Source organism: Balaenoptera acutorostrata, chromosome 1, assembly GCF_949987535.1.
Source record: "Balaenoptera acutorostrata chromosome 1, mBalAcu1.1, whole genome shotgun sequence".
NCBI classification, from domain to species: Eukaryota; Metazoa; Chordata; class Mammalia; order Artiodactyla; family Balaenopteridae; genus Balaenoptera; species Balaenoptera acutorostrata.
The window spans coordinates 10,389,850-10,401,936 of NC_080064.1; the positions used below are offsets into that span (position 1 = coordinate 10,389,850).

Below are 12,087 nucleotides of genomic sequence, written 5' to 3' on the forward strand. Positions count from 1 at the left end.
GTTCTCCCACCGAGGCTGCATTTCATCTCTGTTCCCAAATGAAGTCTGTCTGTCTTTTTTTTTTTTACTTTGGAGTGGATTTGCATCTATTCTCCATTTTGCAGGATAGACGATACAGGTACCATGCGGTCTCTCAACAAACATTACTGGTAATGCAGTAATACCAATAAAACGCATTAACGTGATGGGGGAGTCAGTTCAGCTTATCCTTTCTATCTCCAGTTTTCTCTTTATGTTTCCAACCCCTTGACTCTCCAGGGTCCCTTCCTCTCCTTATTTCAGGTGTCAGCTCCTATCCTGTAGCCCCAGGACAAGACTTCACCTGGGAGATGGTTAGAAATGCAAAATCTCCCCAGGAAGCTTCACAGCATTTTAACAGTGACTCACAGGGTCCCGCTGTTTGAGAAGGGCTGCCAGGGGGCTCTGTTTACTAAATATCCCTGGGGATCCTGGCTTAAAATATGGATTCCCCAAGGGTCTAATTAATGAGTAGAGGGTGGGACACAGGACTCTGAGTTTTTAAGCAATCTCCTCACGTGATTCTTATTACAAAGTAAATTTGGAATCTGGGGTTTAGGAGGAGGATCTGAAAACAACCAGTTTTCACCTCAGGATGGAGCTTTGGGGCATTCGTCTTCTGGTTCTTTTTGCTGAATGGAATTTGTGGCATCTGGGAGTGGGCCACCTCTCCAACTCCTCCCCTTAAAAGAAAAAAAAATTTTAATTCCAAGCGTTCAAAAGGAAATAAAATCAAAACATAAATTCTCTTCCTGTTGCTAACGTCCAGGACCTGAGATCAGGGCAAGATTGCTTAAACCAGTAAAGTGGGGACTTGGGGGCCAAGGTCCAGGATTAAAGGGGACGAGTCCCAGCTGGAAGTGCACACAGGTTGGTGACCAGGTGGGTCCCTTTGACATCCTTGGGCTGCTGCGCCCCACCGACTGCGCAGGTCTGTCCTGGGCCCCAGCACCGCAACGCTGTATCCAAAGTAGGAAGAGGCGGATCTCGCGCTCAGCCTTTTTTCCAAAACTGCCGAAGCCACCGGGGCTGCTAAGCTCCCAGCCAGCTCTCTCCGGCAGCTCCCCGGGAGCCCGCCCGCTCGCGGCCCCTGAACAAGGGCGCAATTTACCAGCGCGAACCGCCTCTGGCCCACCCAGAGGAGGACGGCCACTTTTTTTAAAAAAACATCAAATTCAATATTTACAAGAACAATCCCTTGCTTGGTTCTAAAATGACTGGCCACACAAGGAACAGTTTACTTCTAAGAAGAAAAACCTACTCTTGTGCCTTACTCTTAAAAAAGGGAATAATGATGTTTAAAAATCACCAAAAAAAAAAAAAATTGCTTACTGCCTGCCTGCCCTTTCCCTCCTGTCGGGGAACAGAATAAAAGCCAATGTTGCCGGGGCTCGGGCCCTCCGCGCGTGCCGGCAGCGCCCCGCGGCCGCGGCCCTGTAACTTTAAACCTGGCCTGAGGTCATCGTTTTCGCGCTGGCCAAACAGAGGCAGGGGGCGGTCCTAGGGAGCCCCGAACTGGGACCACCTTACCGCGCGGGCTATCCCCGCCCTCGCCCTCTTCGGGAGAGATAAATGCTGACTCTGATCCGAAAGTTCCCAACTGCAAAGTTTGCTCCTCCGGCGGCCGCTGCGGGCGAAGGCGGGGACCCCTCCTGCGCTGGGACTTTTGCTCCCCGCATTTTCCAGCCCCCAGTCTCGCGCTCCATCAAGCGAGGGCCTGTGGCTGAGGAGCTTTTTTCAGAATCTTCCCCCAGCACAGAAACGAGCTGCTCGGCCCCCCAAAGAGCAAGTCAACTAAGAAAATGTGGAAGGTGCCAATTCTGTTCTTCGTTTTGGGAAGCGCATCGCTCTGGCTCCTGGCAGAAGGAGGTAAGACCCGGCGGGCGGGGCTCCCTGCAGCTGCTGGCGGGGACGAGCGAGCTGGGACTTGCGGGAATGCCCGGGCCTGGTGTTTGAGGTTGCCCGGGAGAGCAGAGGCGAGCTGGCAGTGTATGTGTGCGCACGAGTCCGGAGGACCCGGGAGAACGAGAGCCAGCGGCTTTGCTGGTGCCGGGTCGCAGAGAAAGAGCTGAGCGGGGTGCCCGGAGGAGACCCCGAATCCACAGGCAGCAGGTGGGGAGCGGAGGGGGTCTCCCTCGGTGGCGGCCCACCCCCTGATGGCTCCTGAGAGATAGGGTGGAACGGTAGCCGCCAGGAGCCTTCCACTGGCGGCGCTGGGCTTTCCTACAGGGCTGTGTATTGGAGGACCGCCCATGGCCTCAGAAGAAACTGAGCCCAGGGAATCGGGAGGGACAGGGGCCGGGGGTGGAATTCCCCTGTGCTGCGACTGCCTCCCTCTGGGGGGCTGCCAGGTCTTATACCCTGTAGGAGGGCACGTTGGACACACTCAGGACCCTACCAGTGGAGACCCATTGGAAGAGGATAGTGTGTGGGGAAAGGACTGAAGTGGAGGGTCCTGAGTGCGTGAGGGAGTGGAGGATGATTGTGAACATTGAGGTTTAAGTTCCTTTGGGGCCATGTGTCGAACTTGGCCAGGAGCGCCAATGACTGAGTGTTGGTGACTCCTTAGACCTTCGCTCCGCTGGATCTGATGATGGGAGCTCTGCCTGCCCATTATCTGCATCGTCTCCTCCCCTTTCCCTCTTTCCCTTACATCTTCTTCTCATCTTGCCTCTTCCTGGCTCAGTGTGCTGTGTTTGTGGCATCCGTGAACATTGGTCGGTGTTTAATTTTTCTTGGGTTTTTATTCTTAATCCGTTTCCACAGTAGAATATAAGCGCCCATGGACACAGCTATGTCTTCGCCTTGATCCCCAGGGCCACACAACATCTGGCACCTCAGTGGTTGCTCCCTGAATATTGGTCCAAGGTGTTGTGAGCTAACTTGTGATCTTTGGAGTCGGAGGTTGAGGAAATTAAACTCTTTTTCATTTTCCAAATTGAGGATGGAGGTAAGCCTGATGCCAGAAGAATCCTGCTTGAAGGGAGGGGTTTGAGGGAGGACTCCACACAAAGACAATTATACCCAGCCCTAGGGAAGTGATATCGGGTCTATTACTCTCTGCCGGGCCGTCCGCTTCGGGGAGACTGAGCAGCTCTCTTTGCAGGGCCGTGAGCTATTCGTGGCAGTCCTATCTTTGGAACTTCTCTCTCCAGGGCGATATACATGGCTCTGTGTTTCAGTTACATTTCCTTTTTGGCAAGACGGTGTGCAAATGACAACATTTTGTGCTCAGAGGGGCAAGGTGTGGGAGGCCCGCAAACTGAGCCGCTTCCCAGCTCTGCCCAGGAAAGACGGCCGCTGGGCGGCATCCTCTGTTTTCTCCCAGGGAAGGGTTAGCCGTAATTATCTTAAAGACAGTCCCGAATATCAACGGTACTCCTAAAAAGAAGTGGTAAACCTTGTCTGAAAAAAAACAGCCACCCCTAGTACTAGCAACTCGATTGCTAAAGACAGAAGCATCCCCGGACCCCCTCCCCGGGGGCTGTGTGTCAATGCACAGTTGCTGGGCTGCTGGCGAGGATTTGAGGCCCAGGAGGAGGCTTTGTCTGAGGATAATGAGTGAGGCAACTTGAATATGGATGAATAACTTCTTTGAGCTGAGCCATTGTGGGCTCTTGTTGGGGAGCTGGGCTGGGGGTAATTACGGTGATGAATTTTATTATCCTTCTCATGGAAGTCTACTCCCCACTGGGTTTCCCTCATCTAGTGTTATAATCTGGTTCAGTTGTATAATCTGGTCCCATGTGTTGTCTCTTGGGATGTTAGTGGATTCAAAGGAGCTCTGCTGTCCACACATCTGGCATTTTCCTCCTTTGTCAGGCCCAACCCTCACTCTGAACTTTCATCCAAAACACGTACACGGGCCTCTTCATGAGGTTGTTTATTTTGTGAAATTCTGCAGGCTGCCGCTTGCTGAAAACCCACATGTGCTTTTCCGGGACCAGTCCACCCAGGATTAATCATGCGGTGAACAAATTTCCCTGTGATTTCCCCAAAACCCTTGCCAGTTTCGGATGCTCGGGAATCTTCACGAGTTGCTAAGAGTTTTTGTTGCACTTAAAGCATCTCAGGTCTGTTAGAGCCTTCGTGAGGGAGGCTATCCATTACACTGGCGTATGAGATCCAAGATAGCATTTAATATAGAAAAGCACATTTTTAAAAAGTATCCAAGCATAAGAAGGCTAAGTTGGGACATGGCAAATAGGGAGGAACCCAGGCTGAGCAGAGGTACATGGCCCCTTCTCATCCTCTGTCCTCCGTAATGAGTGGCCGGTGAGTAACTCTATACTGAGAATTACAGAGACCCCCAAACCTTGGAGTGACAGTGGATGGTGTGGCCAAGTAGGAAGGACACCACCTCCCTCCCATTCCCATCCCCCACCATGTGCTAGGAATGTCACAGTTCCCTCATTTAATCATCACAAGGCCTTGAATTATACATTATTATCTTCAGAATATGCCAGAACCGGGATTCAAAAAAATGGGCCTAACTCCAAACCTCAAGCTTTTTTTGCTACATTACACACTGAAGAAAAAAAAAAAAGGAGAAGAAGGTTGAACTTGAAATTAAAGGTTAACCTTGCTTTAAACTCCTTAAACATGAAAACAAAGTTTTTTTAGGTATAAAAAGTTCTTTACATTGAATACTTAACCATAATACTCCTTTAAGAATGAAGATGTCACAGTACCTTAAAATAGGATTCATTAATTCATTCCCCAAATAGTAATTCATCATCTCCTGAAGTGCTGGATTTGAACGCCACGCACTTTTGGAGGAGGCACACCTCGCGTAAAGCACGCACTGCAGTCCTCACCAGCAAAACGACGAAGTGTGCTTTCAATTCCACTGGCTTATCTGAATATTTGTCATATTTCTGGCTTCCAAGAGCAGGCATGCCAGGTTACCACTTGTGGAAATATTACGGGGGAGGGTGTAGAGAGAGAAAAGTCTCATGTACTTGGCAGTACCCTTTTGAAACTCACTTGAGGAAGCTAAATCAGATCCTGTAAGGCTCTCCAAGGAACCTGCCATTCCTTGGATATTCCAAAGAAATATCCAGTGAGAGTGTTTTGTTGGAAGAGAATCAAATGATTGGGGGGGAACGGGTGGGTTACTGAGATAAGTCTTAGGATTCCCGTAGGGTGGGCAGGAGATAAAAGCACCTTTTGATTGGAGTTCTGAATCTTTCCCTACTGATGTCTTAAAACTTTTTGGGGAAAAGAAAGTGATCAAGCATTTTATCTGAGGGCTCTGAGATGGAGCCAGGTTAGGGAACAACCGGGATTCTGCCAACCTTCTCCAAGGCAGGAAAATAAGGTGGCTGTTTCCTTCCCTCTGTCTCACCCCAGCGCCCAGCAACCAGCCTGCTCATGGTGGCTTGTCCACGGCAAGCATTCCCTTGAACTTCAACAGGTAGGGATGGCCGGGCTCTCCCGCCATTTCATCAGGCCGAGTGTCTTTGCCTCGGGAATTGCTCAGAGGAGATGGGCTTAATTCTTTGAGGGGAATCGCGCTAAAGTTCAGAGGGAAATTTGCAGACCTGCCCACCTCATTCACCTAGTTGCCTGAGGAGCTGCAAACTGAAATTGTCAGGGCAACACTAAATTTTATGCAGGGAAAAAAAACACCCACAAACCAAAAAAACAACAAACCTACCAGTAGGATAATCACCTTTCCGGAGGAAGGTGTGCTCTCGACCTCTGTCCAGAGGGTCAGGGCTTCCAGGGCTCCAGGCAGTAGAGAGAGGTCACTGAGGTCCCTCCCCCCGGAGCGGGGGAGGTAAGAATTGTCACTGGTACATTTGTATCAGGCAGGGGAATGACAGTTATATGGAACATAGGTGGGAAGCAGGGAAGGGCCACTAGAAGATGCGTCAACATATTACTGATGAGAACGAAGCATTTCCTGTAATTCATCACACTGTCTCCATCTGGGTGAGTAAAACTCAGCTAATATAAGCAAAGCTGTGATCCAGTGAATGGTATCCTGCCCAGAGGAGAAGGGAGTCTATTTGCCTAGAATCTAGACAGGGAGGGGAAAGGAATAAGGACTAGATGACGTGAAACCTGCCTTGCCCAAGGAATGCATTTATTTAACAAATATTTACTTACTAACTTCTTTGTGAGTCAGGAGAGGCAAACGTTATCTTTGCTAAAGGCTAGTATGCAAGATGTCTTATCTGGTGGCTTCTGATCTCAGTCAAGGTGTTCCTGTGAATTAGGGATCCCTGTTCTTTCACAGTCTGGAAATGTATTCCACCCAACTGCTTCACCCCAGACTTTGTTCTATCTGCACCAGACAGCATTTCAGGTATTTCACTCTTGAGAAGGGCACGCCTTGAATAGCAAATATGGGTAGAAAGCCTTGGGAAACTATTTCCCATTCTAAATAAGCTATTTGATTTCCTGGCCTCTTATGAGCTTGGCTAGGGTGAAACAGTTTCATCTGAGCTAGATCACCGTGTAATAAGATTAAATTTCTGAATCTGTAAAACTAAAGGAACTAGATTCTGGATGGGTGGTATTCATAGCAGTAACTCTATAATAACAGCTAACAGTTACTGAGTGCTTAGTGTCAAGCACCTTCCAAGCCCTATTTCATTTAATCCACACAACAGACCTACAAAGTAGGAACTATTTGTATTTTATAGATGGGTAAAGAGGCTCAGAGAGCTTCAGTAACTTACACACAGACACACAGCTAGAAAATAGCAATGGTGAGACTTGACTCCAGGCAGCCCAACCCCAGAGCCCACACCCCTAAACATTCAGCACAACAGCCAGCTGTGCTTAGGGTTGTGGCCGCCAAGGACACTCAAGAGATGTCAGCAGGTTGATTTCAAGTAACTTTTACAGCAGTAAAACTCCACTTGTTATTTGTTGGATACATAATTCAGATTGAAGAACTAGACTGACGTTGGGGTACCTAACTAAAGGACATAATCCCTGTTCCCTTAAACATTTATAGAGCACACATATTATTAAGATCTTTAAGAGTTAGAATAGAATCATACAGTGGGGCTGCAGCTCACACAGAGAGGCAAGGCAGATGTGTGTGTGGTGTATCCAGACAAGGCAGCACAAAAGTCATGTCCTGCTTGGCACACACCATTACCTGCTGCTAGTTTGGAGATGAGATTCTTGTGGGCTTCAGGAGCTGGAAAAACCCTTGTGGGGAAGATGGGACTTGATCTTGGCTGTGAAAAATGGTGGGGTTGGTTGGGCAGAGTGGCAGGGAAGGGCAGTCCTGGCAAGAAAGACTGCTTGAAAAAATGCGTGGAAATTAGAACAACCTGGAGTTTGTGTGGGAAGAGGTGTGGGCACCTAGGGCTGGGAAAAACCATGAAGGCTGGCTGGAGTCATGGGTGTTGAGTTGGGGAGGGGTAGGAAATCAGGGAGAAGGCTGAGTCCGTGTTGAGTGGGAGGTAGACCTTTTTCTGTAGGCAATAGGCAAATGGGAGCAGATTGGGCCATGAATAGTGATTGCCAGAAGAAAACGTAATGACAAGGACACCATATGGGATTGAATCTAGTTTATGGGACTAGTCTTGGGGGAGGGGGAGAGTCAGGAGAGAAAGAGACTAAGTGTGGTTACAGAAGAAGGGCGAATGAGGTCAGATTTGGGGGAATAAGAGCCAGCAAGACTTGTAGCTCAGTATCTCCAAATTTCTTCTTATTCTTTCCTCATTTTCTGATTTCTTCTTATTCACCTCTTACACCACTCATCACTGCTTTAAAATTTTTTATTGATATGTAATTCTCATGGCATAAAGTTACCCCTTTAAATGAAACAATCCAGTGGTTTTTAGTATATTCAGAGAGTTGTACAACCATCACCACTGTCACTATTAGAATATTTTCATCACCGCCTCCTCCAAAGCCCCACACCATTAGCAGTTGCTCCCATTTCCCCCTCCCTCACCCCCTAGCAACCACTAATCTGCTTTCTGTCTTTATGGGTTTGCCTATTTTAGGTATTTCATATAAATGTCATCATACAATATGTGGTCTTTTGTGTCTGGCTTTCACTTAGCATGGTGTTTTCAAGGTTCATCCATGTTGTAGCATGAGTCCGAATTTTATTCCTTTTTATGGCAGAATAATATTCTATGATATGGCTATACTGCATTTTGTTTAGCCATTCACCCATTGATGGACATTTGGGTTGTTTCCATTTTGGGGCTATTATGAATAATGCTGCTATGAACATTCATGTACAAGTCTTTGTGTGGACATATGCTTTCATTTCTCTCAAGTATGTCCCTAGGAGTAGAATTGCCAGGTCTTATGGTAACTCTATGTTTAACTTTTTGAGGAACTGCCAAACTGTTTTCCAAAGCAGCTGCACCATTTTACATTCTTCCAACAATGCAAAAAAGGTTCCAATTTCTCCACATCCTTGCCAACACTTGTTATTTTCCATTTGGTTGAGTGTTTTTTTTTAAAATAGTAGCCATCCTGGTGGGTATGGAGTGGTATCTCATTATAATTTTGATTTGCATTCCCTTAATGACCAATGACGTCACACTTCTTTTCATGTGCTTAAAGTCCATTTATATATCTTCTTTGGAGAAATATCTATTTGTCTCTTTTGCTCATTTTAAAATAGGGTTGTCGTTTTTTATTGTTGAATTCTGTGTGTATTCTGGATACTAGACCTTTATCAGACATATGAATTGCAAATATTCCTCCCATTCTATGAGCTGGCTTTTCAATCTCTTGATAGCATCCACTGAAGCACAAATTTTTTTTAATTTTGATGAAGGCTAATTTATCTATTTTTTTCTTTTGTTGCCTATACTGTTGGTGTCTTGTCTAGGAAGCCATTGCCTAATCCAAGGTCACAAAGATTTACTCTTATGTTTTCTTCCAACAGCTGTATAGTTTTAACTCTTACGCTGAGGTCTTTGAGTCATTTGAAATTAATTTTTTATGAATTAATCATGGTGTGAAATAGAGGTCCAACGCCATTCTTCTGCATGAAGATATCTAGTGGTCTCAGCACCATTTTGTTGACAGTTCTTTCCACTGAATTATCTTGGTACCTTTGTCAAAATCAATTGCCCGTAAAAGTGTGGGTTTATTTCTGGACTCTCAGTTCTATTCCATTGATCTATACGTCTGTCCTTATTCTGGAACCACATGGTCTTGATTACTGTAGTTTTGTAGTAAGTTCTGAAATTGGGAAGTGTGAGCCCTTCTCTTTGTTCTTTTTCAAGATCGCTTTGGCTACTCTTATCACTGTATTTTAATTATCTGTGTACATCTCTTTCTCTTTAGAGAAGAGAGCAGGACCCGTCTTATTCAGCACTTAAAAGAACATATGGTTGGTACGTAGTAAACATTTGGCAGGAGGAAGAGGGAAGAAACACAGTGGCCCAATCCGTTTGGCAGGAATGGCAAGAAGGCAGGTGATAGAAATCAGATTGGAGGGATGAGAGATTAGGAACCAAGGTGATGAGAAGGAACAGGAGGTTATGCATTGTCTTACAGACACAGTGAGTTTGAGGTACTAGTAAGACATCCAATCTGATGTATCTGATGGGTACCTAGGGAGATCTCAACGAAAATGGCATCAGAAATAAGCCCCGGACACAAAGTTTGCTGCCTGAATTCTCCATTCTTGGGAACAAGGGAGAAAGACGGCAAGGAAGCTCAGAAGAAATAGGCTTAGGCTCAAGGCCAAGGGCAGATAGTGGAAACACAGCTACATACTGTGCGTTCCTGTAGGGGCTCACAGCTGGGCTGTCTGTGCAGGATGTCTGTGCATGGGTGGATGGTGAGGTCAGAGCCGAAGGGGCTTCTCTTTTCACTGTTGCAAAATCAGGGCCCGCTCAGCTGACAGCCCTGCGTGAATCACAAGCTCAGTTTCCGAGCAGATGGTGAGTGTTTCCCAAACACCCCATCATCCCATTGAGATGCTGTGCTCCAGGCCAGCACTTCTAAAGCCCGCTTTAGTTGTTTGGTTATTCAAGTACTGAGCGGTCCACCCTAGGAGGTGGCCTCTTTGTGCAGGACTGCAGGCCCCGGCCAGGTTCCAGAGAAGTTATTACAGAGGTGTTGATTCCAGTCTACAAAACTGTGGACTCATTTCCTCTTTTTACTGAGAACATTCCTCTCTTGGTCAAGAGAGAAACCTCTCCCCAGGTTGAGTAATCTTGGTTGAGGTTGTAACCAACAGCCTCGAGTTTTGGCATTTGAAGGGTCCTGAGGCCTCTTTGAGGTTGGGGTGGGTGGGTAAGTTGATTCATTCTCCTGAGTCCTGAAAAGTGTAAGTATTTATTCATTCATTCGTTCATTCAGTTATCAGAGACTATGCTAGTGGTTGGGCCATAGACTTAACAGCAGAAAGGAATGCTGCCCTCAAGAAGTTTGATAAATTGATAAATGCTAGTAGGGAGAAAGTCGTGAATGCGGTGTTATCAAGCCCTACACTAATTTAGAGGAGATTACTTTCTCCTGGCACCTCGGGAGGGTGCGGGTGGGCTCTGAAGAAAGAGGTGTTTTCCCTGGGCCATGAAGAGTAGGTAGGGTTTGGGTGGGCAGTGATGGAGCTGAGTGGGGGAGGAGAATGAGTGGGAGCTGTGGAAAAGTAACCAATACACATAAAGGCTGTGTAACGGAGTGGTTAGAGCTGGGGGATTTCTTTGGAGTCTGACACATCTTTTGATGTGTAACCCCTGCATCACCCCTTGCTGGCTACACGGGTAGATTACTCTCAGCTCCACCATCCTCATTTACAAAATGAGGATGATGTTAGTCTGCAAGGCTTTTGTGAAGATCAAAAGAGAGTGCTTGGCACAAACGTTGCTCACGTTCTCCTATAAAATAGTCGCCATTATTAAAATACCTACCTCGTGGATGGTCACGGAGATTGATTGCGAAGATTCGTGAAAGGTACACACTAGGTCTCAATTCCTTTTCCCCCATCGAAGGGAAGAGAATGGATGCGGTTGGGAGACCTGTCTTACGGACTGTGTGTCCTGCACCTTCCACCTGCCAGTGAGCGGCGTGAGTCCTTGCTTCTGAAATGAAACAGGAGTCCCCAGCCATCACTGGCCCCTCTCCTTTCTTTATTGCCATGTTCAGCAGCAGAGACTTTCAGAACGCTGCCTTCAGCTTTGGGAGATGACCCAGAGGGGTCAAAGAAAAATGCCCCTTGGGGCACTGAGCATAACCTCCCCTTCTCTGAAGCCAGGGGAATGTTCGCTGCTCCAAATCTTAATGGGTAGCATTTCTTCTGATTTCTCTAGAGGAACTAGTGACACTTGTCTGATCTCTGCAGGCATGACATGTTTCTCTTGAGTTTTATGGGAGAGGCACGCAGCCCCGATGCCGACAGCGGGCAGTCTCAGCCTCAGCCTGCATGGGCTGACAGGACCGGATGCGATGAGTGGACCGGCTGCTGCTCATTAAAAATCAAACGGCAGAGCAGCCAAGTTCATCCTCGTAGGGGAAGTGTCCTGTTTTCAGCCCTGCTGTCTCTTTCATCAGGGGAAGGCATTGAACAACTCTTGGGTGAAGCAGGGTGGACCGTGGTGGGAATATTACAAGGTAAGGGGGAACTCAAAAGACATCTGCTACTTGGCTGTAAGTGTACTCATTCAGTCAGTCACTCAGCAAACATCTGCTAAATACTTAACCCTGGTGCCAGGCATGGGGAATATGGGGCTCTGTGGGCTGGAGGCTGTACTGTTTTGCCTGGAGGAAAATTAAGAGCACGTGTGTTGCTGTGGGGTACTGAGTGGTGTGGCCAGACTTCTAGGAGTTGCCTAGATTCTCCATGGCCAAACTGTGATGCAGTAAGCAATTTACCAGGATCCTTGGAAGGGGTGGACGTAGGTGGGAAGCCCACAGGCCACATCAGTGATTGTACTGACCACAACCCGGGGTCTGCCAGGAGTTGAGGGTCTGGGTCAGCAAATGGCTTTCAATATTCCACAGAAAGCCTACTGTACAAGTCAGGATGTGGGCCAGCCTATGGGACCAGAGGGGTCCCGCAAAAGATGTGGTAAATAAAAGCAAAGTCTGTACACCTTTCTTCCGGCTGCAGAAACCCTCATCGTG

The 12,087-nt window shown here is 47.4% G+C and overlaps 1 protein-coding gene across 2 annotated transcripts in view; it reads left to right on the forward strand.

Moving 5' to 3' along the window:
* The first annotated feature begins 1,568 nt into the window (after window positions 1-1,568).
* Window positions 1,569-12,087, forward strand: part of PDPN (podoplanin) — a 28,893-nt gene continuing 18,374 nt past the window's right edge. The window contains exon 1 of one of the 2 annotated variants that reach the window (XM_007174935.3): window positions 1,569-1,887. In XM_007174935.3, the coding sequence (XP_007174997.1) occupies window positions 1,821-1,887 (67 nt within the window). In that variant the 5' untranslated portion in view covers window positions 1,569-1,820. The remainder of the gene's footprint in view (window positions 1,888-12,087) is intronic. The other variant, XM_007174936.3, reaches the window with a different exon arrangement.